The sequence below is a fragment of the Apostichopus japonicus genome, chromosome 3 (assembly GCF_037975245.1).
Source record: "Apostichopus japonicus isolate 1M-3 chromosome 3, ASM3797524v1, whole genome shotgun sequence".
In the NCBI taxonomy this organism is placed as follows: domain Eukaryota; kingdom Metazoa; phylum Echinodermata; class Holothuroidea; order Aspidochirotida; family Stichopodidae; genus Apostichopus; species Apostichopus japonicus.
Window position 1 is genome coordinate 9,897,741 of NC_092563.1, and position 22,274 is coordinate 9,920,014.

Genomic DNA, 22,274 nt, shown 5'->3' on the forward strand with positions numbered 1-22,274 from the left:
ATAGAAACATGTAATTTTTGTTTTAGTATATATATATCTTTACAGAATACTTATTGTTAGATAATATATTATTATAAACATATATACAAATATGTCTAAAATGTATTTTTGAAGTTAACCATGTATATATTTCGCAAGTACAGCATATATATATTTGTACGTAATATATTCCGCTTTCTCGCGCCATACACACCATGCGTTTTAATAGTCGAACTTCTCGCGCATTGCGCACGTTGACCTAGACATGGCTTTTCTGTGAATCCAATGTACTGTAGCAGTATAGGTACGGGTGTAATATAACAGTACTGAACAGCAGCACACAATACGTAGCTGACTGTCTATACACATGCAGTGCAGTGAGAAATCATAACATATAAACCGTTGTACAAACGCATATACTAGGCTAGTCTGAACCTCAATTCCGAAAGAGGCTGACCATATTTCCAAGATGGCTAAAGTTACTCTGTCGTACTCCAAGCAAATCAGTGTGTCTGATCCTGGGACAAAACCAGTGCTCATCATCGGACAACTTCCGCATCTGCTGGGCGTTCCGTTTGAAGTGTTAAAAAAGAAGCTGGAACCGAGAGTAACAGAACAGGTGAATGACCATAATTTGAGATTGAAAATTAGGCCTAGACCTTTCGTCCAGGTTAACGTTAGGCCCTTTCGACCGAGAAAGGTCATGTACATAAAACTATTAAAAGCGCTGACGTTAAGTGACTAACGAATATATGCTAGCTACCTAGCTAGCTACTCTAATTTCCATGCACCACCCAGCTTATCTTCTTGCTCACAAGAAGACTTACAAGAAGTTTTACGGCGAGACCTGCAAGTACACCTGGACCTACAAAGTTTTCACCATAAATCACATATGCCTGGGCCCTAACTTAGGCTTATAAAGTTTACCAGTACAGTGATGGCACCAACGGTGCTCCCAATTATGCTATGTGTTTTAGCCAATATCTGTTACATGAATGTATCATCTGGCATTTGAAGGGAGACCCTGAACATGGGTCCACAATCCAGTAGGTCAAGTTTGGTGCCTACTGAAGTGAGTAAACATAGAACTATGGGCTTGTAATCATGAGGTCACCAGTTGGAATCCAGTTCTAGCACAATCAAAAGTTGCTTTGCTCGTTCATAGAGGACAGTTACTGTTAGTGCATGAAACCTCAAGGGGTAGCGAATTCTATAACACTAGTCCTAACCTCTCTTTAAATGAATTATCATTCCCCACCAAGTTGATATGCATGAAACTGTGTCAGAATATTTTTTTTCTTTTGGAAAACACAATCCTAAATTCTTCCCTTTACCTTTGTTGTTTACACAACTCACAAATTTATAGTAATCACTTGTATAACTCACATTGCGGAACTGAGTTAGTAAATTAATTAAAAAAATATGTGCGTATTCTATAACACTAGGCTTAACCTCTTTTTAAATGTACAATCATATTCCTCACCAAGTTGATATGCATGCATGAAGCTATTTTTATTCTTTTGGAAAAACAAGCCTTTTCTTCCTGTTACTTCTGCTGTATGATTTTGTTACTCAGTTTGACCAACTACATTCAACACTTAGGCTCCAAGTCTTGTACAAACTGTCGTCAAATGGAGCCACAAATTTTTTAGCAAAAAATGTTAAAAGATGACATCATGTGATAAATAAAACTGATATCATATAGAAAAGACATAAGAGAATCCTGGCTAAGAATTTCTACTACTCCTTTTGTTTATCAGAACCAAAACGAAAACATTTTCTTCAATTTATTAATTCTGGTAAAAAATGATCTCCTACCTATACTACTGTCCTATAGCTGGCTATGCTAATAACTAAGCCTAGCCAAAATTAGCAAGTGCTTTGTGGTTGAAATATTTTGTAAATCAACCAGCAACAAATTGTGATACGCAAACTGGATTCTTGAAATACAATCTTTTCATAAGTCATTGGTGTTTTATCAAACTGCATCCATGATACTCTTTGCAGTTTATTAAAAGATTTGCAACTTTTAGAATGATTTAGTACAGGATTTCCAAATGTAAACTTTTATTCTCAGCGGAGCCTCATAAGCACTGTGTAAGTTAGTGTGATAGGCTACTAAAACTTTATAAACAAAGTTTTTATCAAATGTGTTTGACCGTGGTACATTGTCTATAGGCCAGAATGTGCCATGTTTACAACTTTGATTGTGCAAAAAGTTTCTTTGGATTTCTTGCCAAGAATATTTGCAAAGGCAAAACAAGTGTCAGCGGGTATGTTCAGTTTTATTGACCAGTGGCTGTTAATCGAAACTGAGACTAAAGAAATGAGTTTTGTAGTTCAACAAATAATAAATCATCTCAAATAGCAAGCTCAGTGGCTTTGTTGTGAAAACAAAATAATCAATATGGGTTTGCTGTTATTGACAATGAGGCTAAATTTTACTGTTCAGATTTGCCGCCAATAAATTGCAAATATCGGCCTATACCGGTTTCGGAAACGATAATCAGCACAACACTGTAGTGAAGTGCACAAGCCTGTAATCTGTACAGGATCAAAAAATGTTGGCAGTTCTAACATGCAATTGTGATCAAACTCCAGGTTTGGAAAGAATTTGCACTTGTCTTTGGTGCACAGCAAATAAAATTAGCAAAGACGGTAGAAATTTGATTCATCAATTGACTTGTTCCCTAGAGAAATTCATTTATTTCGATATTAGTGGCTGATATGGGTGGTAAAATGCACAGTAGCACTCACTGAAGTTCCATCATAGGACTTAACTCTATTGCAGTTTACTTCATTCAATATTTTAAAGATTAGTTCCCAAGTAGTCTATAGGCCTGTTATACATTGATCTGATTGGTTTTGATATTTTCCACTGTAACCAGCTTTCTGGAAACAGCTCCGTACTACTTGTACACAATGACAAAGCTCTTTGCAGAAGCTTCGATCACTGGTAACATTACATTCACTTTGCAAAGACTGAACAGACAATCGTATGGTTAGATACGTGCAAATTTTCTAACGTTATCAACATTTTGACTCATATTCATTTCAATACATGTATTGTTTGTAAAGCAGAGCTGTAAGTTGATGAAAGAATCTGCGCTTCAATAATGAAATGTGGTATGCACTTTGCAGTGGTAGTATTTGGCAGGTCACTTTGGCTTAGAAATTACACTTAAATCTAGGTCCACAGGTCACTCAACTTCTAAAGGCTCTTCAAAACAATGGCAACATTAAGGTACTAAACGTTTAGTACTTAAGAATGCCTGCTGCATGAATGTGTGAATTTATAATAATTAAAAAGCATAATATTGTACTTGTTCTTGTTCTTGTCTTTTTAGACTTTCAACTTAGCAGTGAATAATCTCCATCCTTCGCCCACTGATACTATTTCTATGTGGTGTAATAATGCCACATTAGCTGCCCTGCCACTCAAAGTGAGCCGTCACAACACTTCATCAAGGGCTCACTCCATCCATAAGTTAGTTAAAAGCTGCTACACTGGTGCCTCAGAAGAGCACATAGTGGTAAGTATGTAATACACATGAAACAGTTTGAGCTGACCACATATGAATGCACTGTCTACAAGTTCAACAGGATTTAAGCATCATTGGTATGGTGGCTGAAGTTGATTGGTCAGCAATATTTTCTTATTCTTTTTTGCAAAAAGTACATCCTCATATAGCATTTTGTTTGGTGAAGATTTGAGTTTCAAGTTTGGTAATATTGGGCACATTAGCTGGAAATGTCTTTGTTTTTCTTTATATACTATTTCAGTCTTTGATCCACAGAGGGAATGATTATTTCTCCAAAAAAAAAGATGCATTTCAATGTAATTCTAAGTTTATACAAACATTCCAACTGTACCAGGTTTCATGGATAAATGAACAGGAAGATTGATTTTAATAGCCGAAAGTAAAGCTTTTGAACAGCATCGCCCAAATGACATTACAGACCCCCCTCTCCCCCCTTACTATGATCCAACTTCCAGGAGTAGTTGAAGATTCAGCCAATCAAAATAGGTTATATTTAAGACACTATATCAAGTTAGGGCCAAGATATTGAGATGGGTTTTTCAACTAATAGTGTGAAATATTTTTCTCTTCAATATAAGTGTTACATAGTTTGCCACCAAAAAATCCTTTTAAAAACACTAAGTTGTAAATGGTCATTCCATTGAAATGGTTTTCACACCAGTATTTTTCAAATGTGGTCAAAAACACAAAGTGTAAATGGTCATTCCCCATTGAAATGGTTTTCACACCAGTATTTTTCAGATGTGGTCAAATACACAAAGTTGTAAATGGTCATTCTATTGAATGGTTAACACACCAGTATTTTTCAGATGTGGTCAAGACGCCCTTCTTTCTCTGTGGGGTATACTGTAGCTGTTTCAACCTCACTCCTTCAAATCGAGCCATAAGACATGTCTTTAAGCCTTCAGGAGTTGGTAGAAGGTTTTGGTTGTTATTCAACTCAAGATTCATATATAACAACCCACAGACAAGCCATACTTTCAAATGATCATATGCTGGACCAGGATAGAATTTAAACTACATGCTAATGACTTGACAGTATGTCATAGCTTTCTATTGCATATATTGCAACAGGATCGTTTCAAAAGTACTACGATTACACTTGATTACACAGAGATGGTTTCTCCGTCATATTTCAGATTGTGTGTGAGCGACAGAATGTCTTCCCATCAGGCTGTGCGGTTGCCAGGGCTTTTCCTCTCTTCTCACACAAGTCAGGCTATGCCAAGGTCAGCCAGAGAAGGGTCATTGTTGAATTTGTCGTAGTCGGCTCAAACAGCCGCTCCGTAACTGATTCGGAGATGGAAGCTCTGACTAATGCCGCTGCAGGTATCCGATTGACTCAAAGCATTATAGATCAACCCTGCAACCAAATGAACACAGATGCATTTGTTGAGGTTAGTATATATATTCCAGAAGCTCAGAGAGTTTACTTATGACAGAAATGTCCTATGTGGTGGGTTTGTTGAAGTTACAGCAAAGGAAGTAGACAGTTTAGAGTATACAGTACTTAATATTATACAATCTGATTTCCTTCATTGATCTTTGTATGGAAGCAGTGTTGGATGTGACGAAAGAACATATAGAAATAAGGACCATGGAGAAAGTTTGTTTTGACTGTATATCTGCAATTTAAAAATGACAGTGATGATGTCATAACTGTAACCTAGTAATCACAGTAATCGCGAGAAGAGCTATGTGATTAATGGACTACTAAAGAAAGAGTCAACTATCAGCACCAGTATGTACCGTTATACTGGTATTACTGTAACACAGATATCAGCACCATCCTGCAGGTGCATAGCTCCATATCTGCAATGTGACGATGGTAATCATCCTTAAATTTATCATTGCCAGCTCCCCTGTAAAGTAGGTCACTGCATTAAAATGTTTTTTCATTATTCTCATAAATATATCGTGTAGTTTTGGTTACATTTGTTGGTCACTCAGTAGCTACAGTACAACATATGTAAACATTTAAGCTGTAATGTGTCAGTGTGTGGAAGATGTTTGTATTCTAGAGAAGGTTTGCTTAAATTATATCTAATGGGCACCTTTGAATGAAAAACTTTGCCGCTGTGAAGTCATGAGATTTATGTTTCAGTCTAGAATGATACTCATTGTTAATGGCTAATGTTTTAATTTTCTTAGAAGTACAGTGTTCAGAAGATTTTGCATGCACAGATCGTTAAAACTGAAAGATGGATCCAGGCAAGCTGCCTGTTTGTCTTTGTCGCCCTCATATATCTGCCTGCTCATGGCGATGACATATATGTGTGTGTAACACATTCTTGTTAATAAATTTGACACTTTGTCAAAACTTATTGTGGGTGTGTGTCATAAAATTGTTGCACATTGTACTTCCTTTACTGAGAACCTTCTGTTTTCACCTTTTATCTCTCCAGGAGGCAAAGAGAGTTGCCAGTGAAGTTGGATCAGAAATATTAATTATCAGAGATGAAGAGCTAAATACCAAAGGATTTGGAGGTAAGTGGCTTTTTTCTTGTCAAAGAATGAAGGTAATATACAGGATCTTTTTAGTCCAAAATCATGGCACCACATTAGGATGTAAATTTTGCCCAAAAAGTTCATTTTTCAAATACTGACGAGGAAGTGAACGTATCAACTTCTTTTTTTTTAACCCAGAACCTCTTAGACTTTAAGAGAAGTAAAGTTTTAAGGTAGAATTTTACTTGGAACTCATGTGGTTTTTGTTTATAAGATGACAAGTTTATAATAGAAACATAGGCCTAGTTTATTTGCTTCATCAGTTTATTGACTAATGAATCAAGCTTCACCTCATCTACCCCAAAATTCTTCTTCTACTTTAACTTGCTACAGGGATATACGGTGTAGGCAAGGCAGCCGTCCATCCACCTGCACTGGTAGTACTCAGTCACAAACCTCCCGAGGCTACCCAGAGTATCGCATGGGTGGGCAAGGGGATCGTCTATGATACTGGAGGTCTGTGTATCAAGAGCAAAGTATGTTATTTATTATATACATCTTACTCATGCCTTGCAGGCTGGGGGCGAGGTGGAAGGGTGGGGGGGGGGATCCTATTCATACTTTGTATCCAAGAGTTTTGCTGTTGATTCTAACTTTAAAATGCATCATGACTTTTAAAGTATTTTCATGAGGGTATAGTGCAATTTCCTTCAGGTTTCAAGAGGAATTCCCTTTATTCCGAAGGAAGAGAACAGATAGAGAACTTTTATCCTTTTATTCTGATTATATACACGAAATCCATGCAATAATAAAACCTGATGATAAATATCTTTGTAATAAGGCTTCCAGTGGTGTTTGATGTTGTCATTGACTTTATTTCTTGTTCTTTCTAGACTAGTATGCCTGGCATGAAGCGAGACTGTGGTGGGGCCGCTGCGGTACTTGGTGCATTCAAAGCAGCTGTCAAAACAGTGAGTGATCTGTATAATATATATCCAACTATTAGATATGATTAAAATATATGCCACAATGTTTAAAATATATGCCACAATCTGGTGGTGCCGTACTCAATTGTAAAAAGAAAGATAATGTTCATGAAGACCCCTTTAACTAAAGTTCACCAAAATGACACCTTGAATGAGGAAATTAGACATAAACTTCAGGTGCTTTTGAAAATGAAAACAAAGTATTTAATTTGAAACTGAGGGGTCACAATTTTTCTGGCTTGAATTACACAGTTAAATCAATAAAGCTGTGTTAAACAGGAAATGTATCCTTGTTGATCTGTTAATATGATTGAGGAGTATCCAATTATGTGTAAATGGCTTGGTTTAGTCAGAATGAGGCAAACCTTAAAACCAAATGCAATATGAAACTTTGAAGATTTGATCTGAAACAAGCTTTGTGATGGTCAGGAGCTAGATTCTAGCAATCATCCAATCAGTGGATGGTCACTTCAGTGAGTTATGTACTGGTTTTCTGTTTAATTGAGGAGTATCCAATTATGTGTAAATGGCTTGGTTTAGTCAGAATGAGGCAAACCTTAAAACCAAATGCAATATGAAACTTTGAAGATTTGATCTGAAACAAGCTTTGTGATGGTCAGGAGCTAGATTCTAGCAATCATCCAATCAGTGGATGGTCACTTCAGTGAGTTATGTACTGGTTTTCTGTTTAATTGAGGAGTATCCAATTATGTGTAAATGGCTTGGTTTAGTCAGAATGAGGCAAACCTTAAAACCAAATGCAATATGAAACTTTGAAGATTTGATCTGAAACAAGCTTTGTGCTGGTCAGGAGCTAGATTCTAGCAATCATCCAATCAGTGGATGGTCACTTCAGTGAGTTATGTACTGGTTTTCTGTTTAATTGAGGAGTATCCAATTATGTGTAAATGGCTTGGTTTAGTCAGAATGAGGCAAACCTTAAAACCAAATGCAATATGAAACTTTGAAGATTTGATCTGAAACAAGCTTTGTGATGGTCAGGAGCTAGATTCTAGCAATCATCCAATCAGTGGATGGTCATTTCAGTGAGTTATGTACTGGTTTTCTGTTCTTGCCCTCCTCTGTATGACAGGGGTTCCGTGAGAATCTGTATGCTGTGTTATGCCTGGCAGAGAATGCTGTTGGACCGCATGCTACCAGACCAGATGATATACATACCATGTACTCGGGAAGGTAAGCAGCTAGCAGGAACCAAACAAAGAGTTTGTTTCTCCTTCCTACCGATCTCGACGCATTGTAGGAAACATGACCATTCGTTACCGACATGGCTCCGAAATACTTCGAGATGTTATTTAATGTTGCTATTTAAAAAGAGTGTACAAACTCAAATGTCACGGAGAGATGTAGATCTAACAACACCATCCGAGAGGCTGAGACATTATGAGTGTCTTAGCGATTTGTATTAAACATATATGAGTGAAATAAGACAAGCTAATTATAGAGTAGAGACTTAAAAGTTAAGATTTATATAAAGGACAGCGGAGGGTATCACAGTATCCAAAAATAGTCTACAGTATCATCTTTGGCCTGTAATGAAAAATATGCAACAATGGAGTAATAGTGAAATATGAGTGTTGATGAATGTTTATAAGGGAACATTCTGATAGCAGGTGCTAGTCTCTTCTTATAAATTTAACATGAAATATCCTCATCACTAACTGGAAACCAGATGTTGGTAGAATTCTTTTCATAATGGCATAACAGGTAATTATAATTTGAAGAAATACATGTACCTGGCAATAGTAAAGTGAGTGACATCATTATGATCAGTGAACTGCCAATGACCATTATTCTGTATAATGTACAAACCCATTACTCAGAGGAAGACAGTTTTCTAACAAAAGAAAAGGAAATAAATACATTTTGAATGAGCTTTACTATAGAGTAGATGTTAACAATGTCATTCCACTGTATTTTGATTTTATGATGAAATATAGAGAAAAAGAAAGAATTTGAAGAAAATTCACAACATTTAAATATCACACGTAGATTCCTAAAGTGTTCAAATTCCTGTAGTAGTTGATAATGTGCCTAAATGAAGTGTTATCTTAAAGAGACTTTATCTAAGGATAGGATTGGTCGTGAGTTGCTTTGTTCTGGCTAGCAGTGGGGAAGAGAGTTTAAAAGAATTCAGCTATTAAAATAAGTAGGTTAATCAAGTTCTAAAACAGTCTGGCAAATTTTTAGCAAAGTTTTAGGAGGTGAAACTAGGATGCAATCCATGGATTGTATGCGACGATTGCATGAATTGTATGCCAGGATACTGCTGCTTCTGAAAGGCACCCAGCAGAGAAATTTTTGGGATTGCTAGCAAATAAGAGCTGAATCATTAGTAGAGTACAGAACTTGAGTTAAACCTGACCATCACTGGTTTCAAAGTCTGTTTTAGCCAGTGAATATTTTGCTTTCTCCCAATTAGCTCTCTGTTTATGATTTGGCCTTTAAATGGAATATTTTTGTGTTTGTTTTATACTAGTGTCGATATTTCTGAGATTGTCACTTTTGATACCAGATCTTCAGCACAATGGATTAATAATGAGTCAGTCTTTCCCAACAATAATCTTCAGTTTCTGAAGTGTTCTCATTTTACTCTTTTTTTTTTTTTTGGGTCAAATAAGTCAGATAGTCTAATTGTTATTTAATGCATACTTTCAATCTTTTCTTCTTTGTTCTTAAAGAACTGTCGAAATCAACAACACAGACGCCGAAGGTCGCTTAGTCCTTAGCGATGGTGTAAGTAAAGTATTCCGGTATATTTGTGAATATATAGTAAGATTTGTAATGTTTGAAACAGGTTGTTTAGTTTGGTACTTAACAAAATCATGACCACAGTAACCAAAGTTTTTCACAAAATAACATCTTTGTTTTATTATGCTGGAAATGTTCAAAAGAATGTCATTGCTCAAACTACCCATCTTCAATGATAGTGGTATATTAGTGGTAATAGATAATGTATTCATCTGATGGCTGAAACTCCATGCAAACATAGCCTTGGATGAAAAGCCTGAGCTACATAACACTTTGTGTTGGTTTATGTAATTTATCTCAGTTGTGAAACCTCACATTATACTTCTTATTTTGTTTTGACATTCCCATGTCTCTTTGTTGTTTTCCTTTGTAATGTCAGGTATCTTATGCAGCCAAGGACTTGAGGGCAGACATCATAGTAGATGTGGCGACCTTGACCGGCGCTCAGGGTATCTCCACCGGCAGATACCATGCTGCTGTGCTTTGTAATAGGGAAGAGTGGGAACAAGCATGTGTGACATCAGGTGCTTATCTTTACAATTCTTCATGGCAGCACAGTTTTAAAGCAGTAGGATGTGTGTTTATTGTATCTTTCCTCACCAGCAGACATTTGCTTCCACTGAAAGCTTTGTTGCAATTGTAGTATCTAAGATGTGAAGAGGGGACTTAAATAAATGACTGGAAGCAGGAGAATAAATCAACTTAATACTGAATCTGAAGCAACAAATATACATGATGTATTTGGACTATTTTGATGACATCCGTGTGACAAGAGATATCAACATTTTTAAATAGTCTATTATTTTTAAAACACAAAACATGACATATAGCATTTTAGTAATAAGGTACCTAGCCCATGATGAGAATCCAGCAGAATTTTTGTAAAGGGTATATGCTGGTTACCTCAGTAAATTTTTGTTGGGAGCAGGGGGGAGGCAATAGTGGATTATTTTCTCCACACAACAGTTTGTAATTTTTAACCAAATGCTATGACTTTAAACTAAGTCAGTAGCTGCAAACAATATTAGGTACATGTGGTTACAGTGTTAAATATAAGTACTTTGATAAATGTAATATGTTTGAGCCTCGTTGTGGAAGTAAAGGTTCTTTTTAACCAGACTTTGGGGGTGGGGGAGGGGGTTGGAATGAGGAATGGTTTGTACAGCTTAACATTTTACAGGGATGAGGAACCTGCTAAACACATGCAAGTATATGCAAGGCAACAACTTCTTCTTTCATCTCTGTCCCTACCAGTACTGAAATGTTCACTGCTGCATTAGAGGACCATGAGTCACTAACAAACACTCCCCTGTTTTTTCATCTTTTATAGGCCGTAACAGCGGTGACTTGGTCTTTCCAATAGTCTTCAGCCCTGAACTTCACTTTAGTGAATTTGCCAGTGCCGTGGCGGACATGAAAAACTCTGTTGCTGTAAGTATATTGAAACTTGGAAAATATAGCCTTGGGAAAAAATGGGCTTTGTCATAAATTAAGTGTTTTATATTCACCTGTATTCACCTGTATCCCACGCCTCATCACTAGACAGATGTAGTGTGGGATGAAGAAGGGAGAGAGAGCTCAGCTCATGTAACTGCCCTACATTGCAGATGTCTGTCCAAATGTCCCTTGAACTGATTTATTCTAGTAGCATCAATGGCAGACTGTGGAAGGGCATTCCATTCAGATAGAACCCTGACCGAAATTTTTTTTTATAGCAGGGGGCACAAGATTGGAAGCAACACCAACTTGTGCACACTTCAATGTTGACCATACATATTATTATAAAGTGCAGAACAACGCTAAGTAGAACTTTTAAGTAAGTGTGTTTCCTCGGTAGTCTGGCCAATAGCTACACCACTGTTTCTAAATTAATGATAATCTAGAAAATGATAGGAACTTGAAACTAGCATTATTACACTAAAAAACAGGTCTGATTAAGATACTTATCTTCTCACTTAGAAAATAAAATGTGTACTTTATCCAATAAGCAATATAGGACTCTGACACTGCTAGCTTTATATTTGAAAAGAATGTATAGCTTAGTCAGTAAAGTGATATAAAACATGTCAGAAAAATGTGTCAAATAAATATAAAAGGGCATTAGGTATTATCTCATGGTACCTGTTTGAATAGAGTAGTTACTTGATGCTGTTACTATTAATTGTGTTGTGAAACAAGATACAAGCCCTTTAAGACAAACCAGACCATTGTAATCCTGCTTCTGGGAGTGACCTTAAAGTACCACTGTTCTTTACAGTGTATCCTATGATCACAAGCTGTACGAAGCCACAACCAATCTAGGAATCATAGTACATTCCTTGCAGTAAAACCCTGTCTTAGCCAAGCTGATGAGGTTTGTAGGAATTACTGTTTCCTCCAGAATGTTGTCAATTCTTGACTTAAAAGTGTTTGTCTTTTATCGTAATTGTAGGACAGAAGTAACGCTCAAAGTTCCTGTGCCGGCCTCTTTATCTTCTCTCACCTTGGGTTTGAGTTTCCAGGAGTGTGGGTGCATCTTGATATTGCATCGCCATGCTTTAGTGTAAGTATTACCACTGAGTTGTAGCAAGTTAGTAGACGTTAGCTGCAAGTTAATAACAATAGGGTGAGTGACGTTCCCGAGTCGAGTCATGGACTGAGTCATTTTGTTATATCTATCGGGAGACTGAACAAACTTGTGGGAATCAGTTCACTCTACCAGTCATATGTATCGTATTCAAGTGAACAACAGCTCATCAAACATGAAAAGAAACCATTCACTGTATTATATCTAGTGTTGCGCCGATAATCGTTTTCAATATCGGTATCGGCCGATATTTGCAATATCGGCAGCATATCGGTATCGGTAAAATTTTGCCTAATTGCCGATAACAGCAAGCCGATATTGAACCTTTTTTTTCACAGCAGAGCTACTTATTTATACTTGCAATGATTTGTTAATCTGCCCAAGACGATCTATTTCTTTAGCGTCAGTTAAACTCTTATTCATTTTCGATTAATATCCATGGAAACCTGACCCTCCGTAACCTCTAAAACACGTCTACGGCGCGCGAATATAACCAATGACCTTCGTGAACCTTGGCCTACACATAGCATTAGTGCAGCATGTATACACTGTACTGTACTAACCATTCATTTTCTCAAAGGCCTCCGTGAAAACCTTGAACATGATGCATAACTGCACTTTTAATTTTCCGCGAACACACTGCCGATTTCCCGCCGGTGTTCGCCCAGCGAACACGCCGAGCACGCGAGCATAAAGGCGTAGTGTCCAGGGGCCCGCCTTAGGGCCTTGGTGGGGTCATGGGGTAGAACCCCTTGTGGGGATCCTGGGGGATAAAGCCCCGAAAAATTGGCTTTTTTTTGCGTGTCTGGCGATAAAAAAAAAATCGCAGTTGAGTATGCAAAATAATTTTCTTATTTAAATTGTCACGAAACAGATGAAAATTTTAAAATGACAAGTTAGAGTAGCTATATTATGTTATAAAATGAAAAGAGATTTAATCTGTCCTTCAATCTTTAAAAAGTGCAACTTACAAAACTTCCGATATTATGAAACAAACAACGTTCAGCAAAGCCCTGTCTCTAGACTGCCTAACAATGAATAGCGTGCACAATGCGTACATTTTTACAACTGCGGTGTTTAACCCTATACCCAACTACCGCCGTACATGTGCTGCGAATTTTCCCAGGTACCTTCCCAAACACACTGTAAGCTCACCCCCTGTGTAACACCTGTTTGTTAACATTTTTTGGCAAGTTGCCAGGGAACTTTTCAGTTACGTGAGATCCGTAACCGCCGAGGTGGTTAGGCTATTTGCTATACAATTAACTATGGTAGGATATTATTTTTTCCGTATTTTTGGAAATTCTAGAAAATACTTTCTTTTTTCCCCCGCTTAAAAACAGATGTGGTCTTACGGTATATTCATAAATGGATGCACTAGAGCCTTGTTTACATGACATTAGTTGCATTTAGTACGATATGCCAGTTTTGCGTGAATTTTCGAAAGTGTTTTGTTCGATCTTTCGTAATATTTGAAAGGTGTACCACCTTACTTTCCGTACACAATTGGTCATTTCTCTACTGATTTTCAGTTTTTTTCTTCTCTATACGGTCAAGTGAATAAGTTGTACATTGAGTATAAACTCAATAAATTATCATTTTTACATTGTGATCGACAGTTCGTAACCTAATTAAGATGCAATTTTGCAAGCATACGTTAACACTATAGCTACTTGTAGATCTTTACGATGTTAAGGCTCACATTTACTGCGTCCATTTTATTATCGCGTGCAGCGCTGCAGTGAAAAAGATTCTGGTTGGATTTCAATTATAATTCTCTTTTTCAAAATCAGGAAAAAAGTCATTCTTTTCAACTTAGGACAAAAGGAAAACAAAACGCCATATTTTGTTGTTTACTTGAAGATTTATTTGTGAATGTATGCATGACTAAAAGTACGATTTTGCCTTTATTTTGTCTGTTAAAAAGTATCGGTATCGGTATCGGACCGATATTGGGATGATAATATCGGATATCGGCCAAAACCGATATTGGTAATATCGGCGCAACACTAATTATATCAGAATATCCAGCTGACTTGAACATCATTCAGATGTTAAATAGCATAGAATCTTAGTATTGGGCATTACGTGGCCTGATTTATCTACAACGTAAATAAGTACCCCATACTAAAACATAATTGTATGAAACTATTAACTGACATCAGATAATATTGATGGCACTTTCTGGTCAGTTGTTCATTGTTTAATGTGAAAGTAACAATTTGAAGAAGCTTAGCTTTTTTTTTTACTTGACTTGATTGATCAGTACACTGACTTATTAAGTTATTAGATCCATCTTTCTCCTCTGGGTGAGCGAGCCACTGGGTTGGGTGTGTTGTTGCTGTTATTAAGTTATTAGATCCATCTTTCTCCTCTGGGTGGGCGAGCCAGCCACTGGGTTTGGTGTGGCGTTGCTGTTATTAAGTTATTAGATTTATCTCTCTCCTCAGGGTGAGCGAGCCACTGGGTATGGTGTGGCGTTGCTGTTGTCGTTGTTTGGCAAGGCGTCTCATTCTACTTTGCTCCAAGCAGTCTCTCCTCTTGGATGCTCTGACGAAGATGAAATGGTAGAGAACGCCACCAAGAAGATTCGTCTGGTATGAGGCCAACACAACGAGTGTATTGTCAATATAAATATTATAGGATCATCTTTCTAGCCCTCGGAGATTCTGACCATCGTTTTTGCGAGATGTTGAGAAGGGTTATATTTAACAGTTCAATAGCTGAGTGAGTCTGGGGGAAGTTTTTTGTGATGGTGGCAGTAAGCTGCTTGCGAAGATGCAATATTCAGTGGCTATTTTACTTTCTGGTATATTTGGGGCTAAAACTGATGTCTTTTCAGGGAATGATTTAGTGTTTAAATTTTGCATAGCATTGATGAAGGCTCTGAACTTTGTCTCTAAGACTATGTTTCCTGTGTTATAAAAGCTGCTATGCATCTTTGCACAGTTTGTATAGCAATTTGACCATTTTGTATTGCATTTTGAGATTCAATACTGGTTAGATCTTTCCCAGCCGTATAATTACAAATAGTCAATTTAACAGAAAATCATTGTAATCATAATGCTTGAACATTAATGAAGTCTTGCAAGGCAATATTTTTCTGGCCTCTTACAAGAACATGTCACTTAAACTTGAGGTATTTAATGTTGTTAGATTTAAGACTAAAACTATGAAATATATTGTCCTGTAGCTTTAAGTCATATACTTTGAAGTTTTGGGAATCTAATTCAGGTACAAACTGCAGCTGTTTCATAAGGATGTCTTTAAAACTGACTAATTTCTTTTCTGTGGGTACCTACTCTTGAAAAGAAAATGAATTGTTCGCACACACTGTCAGTGGTTCTTCTAGCTTTTACATGTCTGTCCCAGTATAAGTTGTGACTCCTAGCTGTGACTGCTAGGTTACTTTCACACCAATTTATCATTACCCAGATTACAATTTCCCTATTGAAGTAAATGATAGTAACTTTCAATCTATCATGGTACTAAAATTGTTCAGATAAAACATCTTTCAACCATGATCCAAGAGATATTTTTCTTTAACAAAACTGCATCTGAAATTGACACAATTTCAAAACCTTTTTTCAAGGTTTGCATTTTCAGTTTCCTAATCGTTCATTTACAAGTAGAGCATATGTAATGCTAATTCATTACGATCATATTTGTTTTCATATAAATATTTAAGGGTTTAGAAAAGAAACAACATGAATTGTGGACATTGCTTCTCAGTGGTGAAGATTGGCAGAGGAACATAGCATTTAGAATAGCAGGAGTAATGTCATTGTATACGATCATGTTATATGCTCACACTTTGCAAAAACAAGAACTTTGCAATACAAGGAGTATTAGCTCAGTGGTTATCGCCGGTGCCTTCCAATCATAAGGTCCCCAGTTCGAGTCACTCCAAGATTAATGTATGTCGTCCAGCAATAGAGTTGTTGACAATTCATAATCATGGACGTTAAATATGAATCTAAGGGACTGACTTCGGTCAGCTTGCGGCTTTGATAAGCCAATGAGGCTTCTTCGCTAGTTCCTGCTTGCAGGAGGATCTAAAATACATACATACATTTCAGGGCTATTAATCCATGATAGCCGGTAGTCCGAGATGACCAACTTACTGTTCAGACAACCAAATTCAGTTGTAAAATTCAAATTGCATTGTGACTAAATAACCCCAAGTAGGTAGAACCATAAATTTGTATCACCCTCAAGTATCTACGTCTCTACATGTACTTTTGGTTTGATCTACTCGTGTAATTATTTATCAGTAATATAAAGGAAATAGCAAGGTTTTAGTCTTTCACTTAAACATCCTTCATAGATAATATGCATGTATTACTACTTTCTGTTTCTTGTAAGATACTTTACCTTCATTAACCTTTGGAATAACATTGAAGAAAGGTCATTACAAATAAATGTTACGCTCTGTCATTGATAAACATACAACATTGCACAGGTATTTTGGCAAAGCAATGTCTTAAAAAGATTGATCATTTAACCAAACTTAAACTGTTCTGATTTTTCTTAGCTGCCCTTATGCATTTGCAGTACAATCTCAATGTAAGTTCTATATTGGGTACAGCAATATGCCATGTATTTCAAATTCGAGAAGAACATATTTGCCATTTCTCAAGATAAATTGGGGCAACTTAGTAAGCCTTTTAATAGTATAGAAATTTACTGATTTGTGGTTACTTGCCTAAACCAAGTAACCAGCTAGCTATGTAATGGGTGAAGTAAGGGATGTCTATGTACATGCTTGTGAACATGGTATGTTGATAACCTACAAATGATATGGTGGTGACATACTTTGTATGTGGATACAGATTTCAGATTACAAGAACCCTATCTTTTGTGGTGGTCAAAGGTCAAATGAGGTTAAGAAAGGTCAAATTCTGAACTCCAAAAAAGAAAGTTTGGATAAATGTCATGTTTGGTATGTGGATCCACCTGTGTGCAAGTACCAGAAGCAGGTTATTTTCTTCTCGTCATTTGAGGTCAAGGAAGTCAAAAGTCTGATAGCCTTGTAAGCACAACAACTCCAGAAGTAAAGCTCCACCTAAGTGAGTAGATTAACTCTGTTTGTAATGGAGCTCAAATGCTGAAAGCTACAAAGTCACAACAACTGCATGTTAAAGCATAGAGTACTACATACTGGATATGTAAGCTTATGTTAGATGACTTGAAGTTTGCAATTTGCAAGACTGGAGAATCTTTTTAGGCAGAATGGGATAAAATGTGGCAAGGCATTGCTAAGCCTGTTGGCTTTCTGGGTAACTATTACCTTCCTAATCTGTCTACTTGAATGTTAGTTTAAGTCACATATAGTAGGGTAATAACCACTGGCAGGGGTCATCATTCTGGTGTGGCTTTAGAGGTAGCAAAGTTGGACTTTTTACTTAGAAATAATTTTCCAAAATTTGCTTCTGTTACAAGAACTGATTTGAAAAAAATGTACTAGAAAGGTAGCCGATATAGATAATTGACTATAGTAGAATTAACTCAGCATCTTAGATGTTTATTGAAAGTGATATTAATATTGTATACATCACTATGACCTATCTGTCTTTATGATTGATGGTGTTTTTATACCAAAATCAAATTTAACACAAAATTTACTTCCTGTTGGCATTTTTCAATTTTCATGTACTCAATTTTCATTTACCCAACAGAGTGGTTTCAAACATTTGAACGCAGTTAATGTTTATCTATTGAACACTAAATATGGAAGGCTATAGGAAAAAAGATACTTTAAGAGACCCTTGATTTAAATTGTATAGATATAGTAGTATGAAATGAAACAGCCAATCCTCACGTGACAGTATTTCTCAAGAGAACTGTTTTGTACACAGTTTAATATGTCGAGCAATGTCATCATGCATGATACAGCCCAATGAAATGACGTATCTTGTGGACCGGGAAAACCCTATGTTCAGGGTTAAGCCCTAGGGTTAACCCTAACCCGAGAAAAACTGCATCACATGTAGTAAAATACAATACCGTACTTCATGAGGCAATGCAACTTGCCACATTATAACTTGTCTTGAGAGATGGAAAAAAAATTGAGGTCTTGCTTGGTGAATGAAAGGTTGTATTCATGAATATTCATACAGAGTCATACTGTTTTGGATCAAGTTTTATTCCTGAATATTCATAATGTAAGAGTCATACTGTTTTGGATCAAGTTTTATTCATGAATTTCATAATGTAAGAGTCATACTGTTTGGGCTCAAGTTTTGTTCCTGAATATTCATAATGTAAGAGTCATATTGCTCGGACAATCTACAAGTTTATTTTTTAAATGATGACTAAGGTTATACTTCATCTTTGGAGATGGATGAAATAAAAGAAAAGTTAAACAAAAAAAATTGGAAAATGTTATAAGTGCACTTTATATACATTAGTTTCTTTTAGCTTGTAGATGTTTTTCACCTTTCCAGTAATAAAGGGTAGAAGGTAGCATGTCTGTGAGACTGCTACTTCAGGAATGAATTTGAAGATGTCCTCTTCTCTTACACTAGCTAAATACTACTTCCATTCACCTGCTATGCAAGATATTATTCCATCTACTCAATACCCCCCATTTTGAACAGCATTGGCATCTCTTATACCTTCATCTAGAATTTTTCTGCTGTTTTTCTTTTACTATATGACAACATATGCACTCTCCATTCCAACATCAATTTTGAGTTTCGAATTCTGCTTATGCTTATCAATTCCTTGATCGTGTGTACTGAAGAGGAGCTACTTTTGCTCCAAGAGCTCTGCAAACTCCAAACTTTGGCTATCTTACTTCCAGTCACTTAATACTAATGTATGTACTATAATTGTAGTTAAACAGTTAAATATATTAACAGTATCCCTCACTCTCTGTGGTATTGCAGCAACAGTGGAAACAAACCGAACCAGTGAATGGGCACAAACACATCACAGATGTTCATAAACGTGTGATTATGTCTTTAGAGGTTTAAAGTATTTAATACAAACTTCATAAGAAAATGTTCCAATTCAAAACTTTATTCTTGATCTGATCTGTGAGCTGATTTTGATCCCATTATGATTTGTCAAAATTGTTAACTTTTAAACTAGCAGATTATTGTAAAGTAAGCAAAAACACTAAATATCACAGGAAGTTAGTCAAAGTTGATTAATTTATGATAGTTTGTAGATATGAAGAAAAAAATTATGGGGGAATTGCCATTGATTTTGGTGGCCGAGAGTGTTAGGAAAATTAATAAGGCAGATCCAACTGCAATTCAATACACTTCTCCTGCCCCATTCTCCCTAACTCAAATTCCATTGACTGTGGAATTTCAAGTGTTGAGAGATTTAGAAGGGAGGTACTGTAAAGTAACTTCTGTCTTGGCAATAATTGTGCCGGAGTTACTTTGACTCTAAAATGCCATGAGAAGACCATGTGAAACCAACAACAATTTGGAAGGCCTTCAATCAGCAAACCATTCATTAATTAAAGGAGTAGCCATGTTAACTTATGATTGGTGCCAACTGTAGGCCTAACTTTAATATTCATCATCATCCTAAATATAAAAGTAACAAAGTAAACCATAACCGTTTCATTTTTGCCCAGTCTCGCTAAACATCCGTTTTAATGCGTTACATAATATGTTCATACATTCCAGCAGTCTGTGTCAATCTCTTTTACGAGCAAATCCGGCTGTGTTTTATATCGATTGCAAACTTAGTGAATAGGTTTTGACTGGTGTTTACTGCGTATGCATTGGTAACCGTTGGTAACCGTCCTGCGCGACACTGAAGATTTCAACCGAACGTGCAATGCATGTAATATGTCAATGGCACTAATGTGCAACAAGTTGGTGATATTTAGTTTTTATAGCAACTTGAGGCTCGTTATTTATTGTTATAATTATCATTGTGCCGTCACTGTTCTAGTTCAACTGATCTTGCCACTGTGTTTCCGCAAGAAACCGCGACCAGAATATTAATCACAGAACCCCTGTGTTTAGGTGGTCGGGTGTAAGGGGAGGGGTGGGGCAGGGTCGGGTGTCGTGGCCCTCACTATAAGTTTCACAGCATGGGTTTTCTAGCCGGTTTGGCAATTTTAATATCACTGAACGTCGGTCTGATCTCCCCCCCCCCCCCCCACCTTGTTGCAAACATCGCTATGATTTGTGTCCCTGCATCCACAAAATCACAGTGTTCAATGCCATCAAATAGGTCCCATCAAGATCAAGTTCTGGTAGTCCTATATGCTTCACCTTGTGATCAAGATTTAAGTGATCTCCGACGTCACTTTCATTATTGAAAATTTGCCCTGGCCGGTCAGGTAATAACTACCGCAAAAAAATCGATCAAAACCGGGAACGTTGGTACACCCATTGGAATTACTTCATGCATGGTATAAGATTTATACAGTAGTGTTCATATGTGCCCATAGCAACGAATAGAATCGCTGCTATACCTTTGTATACGGATAAACAGGCTGGATTACGGTTCTTCCATTTGCACATGTACTCATATTGTCCGTTCACTGAGTAAATATAGCTGCTATAATTGGTTGGAACCGCGTATCCTAGAAAGAAAAAAACACAAAACAACTCATGAAGCAGCTTCAACAGTTATAGGTGTTGATTTTTGTCAAAGTTTCGATGCTCAAATTGCATTAAAAATAGGATTATCATATGACTTGACTACTTTGCTGACGTCCGGAGTCTAAGGGGAGGGGACTAATTTGAGGAATTTTTGGCTAGAAGGTGGCTTTGATGATGCAAAATCGTGTGCTTTCATTGCCATCATTTTAACTGCATTTGTATAGCACGACTAATTAAGTGTAAATTTTACAGGAGCATTATAACTTAATTGGTCGAAGGGTTGTCCCACATGCCTCAACCCCCCCCCCCCCCTCCATCATGGCTATAATCCGGTCCTGTACCACATACATTTATGTTCACTTTCTCTGTGAAGTATGACACGGTATATATTAATACCGTATCAAACATTAACAAGTATATATATCAGAAGGGGGTGGGTATAGTAGGTATTTGTGCTTCCAATGGAAAAGGCTACAACTTGATCTAAGTAAAGCGGCAGTCCTGTGTTGGTTATTCTATGCTGCTGCCTTGTTCGGCGGGGGCCCGGGGGATTCATCTTTCTTACTGGCCCTCACCTCACTGACCCCTCCCTTAATTGACCACACACAAAAACAGGGCATGTAGGCTATATGTTGGAAAATGGCTCTCGATACGTCGCGCGGATAAAGACACGTGAGCGTCAGACAATTCGTACTGAACTCTTGAAACCAACACATTCAATGTTTTAGGATTAATCGCCGGAAATTAACACATTGGACGGTTATATGAAACATGTATTTACTTCCCATTTCTTCGTTCACTTTCTCTTTTCTGTCGGACTATCGTTTTAGTCATTCGTCGGTTTATAAACATGAACAATATTCTCTATTACAACCTGTCTTTTATAAGTTATGTTACAGGCCATGCAACGTCCTTCCTGTAGGCTTGATCTTAGGCTTGTCCTCACTGAGGAAAGGCTTGATTATTTCGCATGGTGTGTGATATATAGGCGCCTACAATTATCTGTCACTCTAGTCATTTAAAAGCTATAGTATCTGAATATTGTTACTTGGCTTCGAAAGTAACAACTAGGCCCTAGTAACACAAAATGCTTGATCTGTTTGTTAAAGTAAATTGTATCGAAGGACCTCTGAACGGCTATTCTCCGAAGTTGCTATGGTGTTGTGACGCTATCAAATCGATAAACTTTAGACCCGGAACGCGTCAAGTTGTAAATTTGGAATAGTGTTGACGAAGAACATAATATGTAATTTATACAAAATATTGTGTCATGATATTATCATTCAATAAAATAAAAAGTATTTCGTACATTTTAAGTTCACCGTAGTATTTTTTTTTATAGGATATTTGAGTTATCTTTCTTTACATATTAAACAGTAATGGTGTAGTACTCGGCAAAATAACAGTC

At 36.8% G+C, this 22,274-nt stretch overlaps 1 protein-coding gene and 1 long non-coding RNA gene across 3 annotated transcripts; one reads left to right on the forward strand and one right to left on the reverse strand.

Moving 5' to 3' along the window:
* Window positions 1–179: 179 nt before the first annotated feature.
* LOC139962739 (probable aminopeptidase NPEPL1) lies at window positions 180–18,672 on the forward strand. Of its 2 annotated transcripts, none has more exons than XM_071963006.1 (12): window positions 180–598; window positions 3,327–3,512; window positions 4,661–4,918; window positions 5,927–6,008; window positions 6,363–6,505; window positions 6,863–6,940; window positions 8,049–8,149; window positions 9,655–9,709; window positions 10,104–10,248; window positions 11,055–11,155; window positions 12,156–12,266; window positions 14,599–14,664. In XM_071963006.1, exons 1-12 carry the CDS (start codon window positions 449–451, stop codon window positions 14,647–14,649), a joined length of 1,461 nt encoding a protein of 486 aa, XP_071819107.1. In that variant the 5' UTR covers window positions 180–448; the 3' UTR covers window positions 14,650–14,664. The 2 variants fall into 2 exon arrangements, with proteins under 2 accessions (XP_071819107.1, XP_071819095.1); XM_071962994.1 differs by lacking the exon at window positions 14,599–14,664 and adding an exon at window positions 14,741–18,672 and having other exon boundaries at window positions 184–598.
* Window positions 18,432–22,237, reverse strand: LOC139962745 (uncharacterized). Its single transcript, XR_011791352.1, has 2 exons — window positions 21,648–22,237; window positions 18,432–20,847 (listed from the first exon to the last, which is right to left on the reverse strand). It is a non-coding gene; the product is annotated as an uncharacterized lncRNA (long non-coding RNA).
* Window positions 22,238–22,274: the final 37 nt, after the last annotated feature.

Coding starts and splice junctions, on each gene's coding strand:
- LOC139962739 (XM_071962994.1), top strand. CDS start 449: ATGGCTAAAGTTACTCTGTCGTACTCCAAGCAAATCAGTGTGTCTGAT. Junction 6,506..6,862: donor GTCTGTGTATCAAGAGCAAA/GTATGTTATTTA, acceptor TGTTCTTTCTAG/ACTAGTATGCCTGGCATGAA. Junction 11,156..12,155: donor ACATGAAAAACTCTGTTGCT/GTAAGTATATTG, acceptor TCGTAATTGTAG/GACAGAAGTAACGCTCAAAG.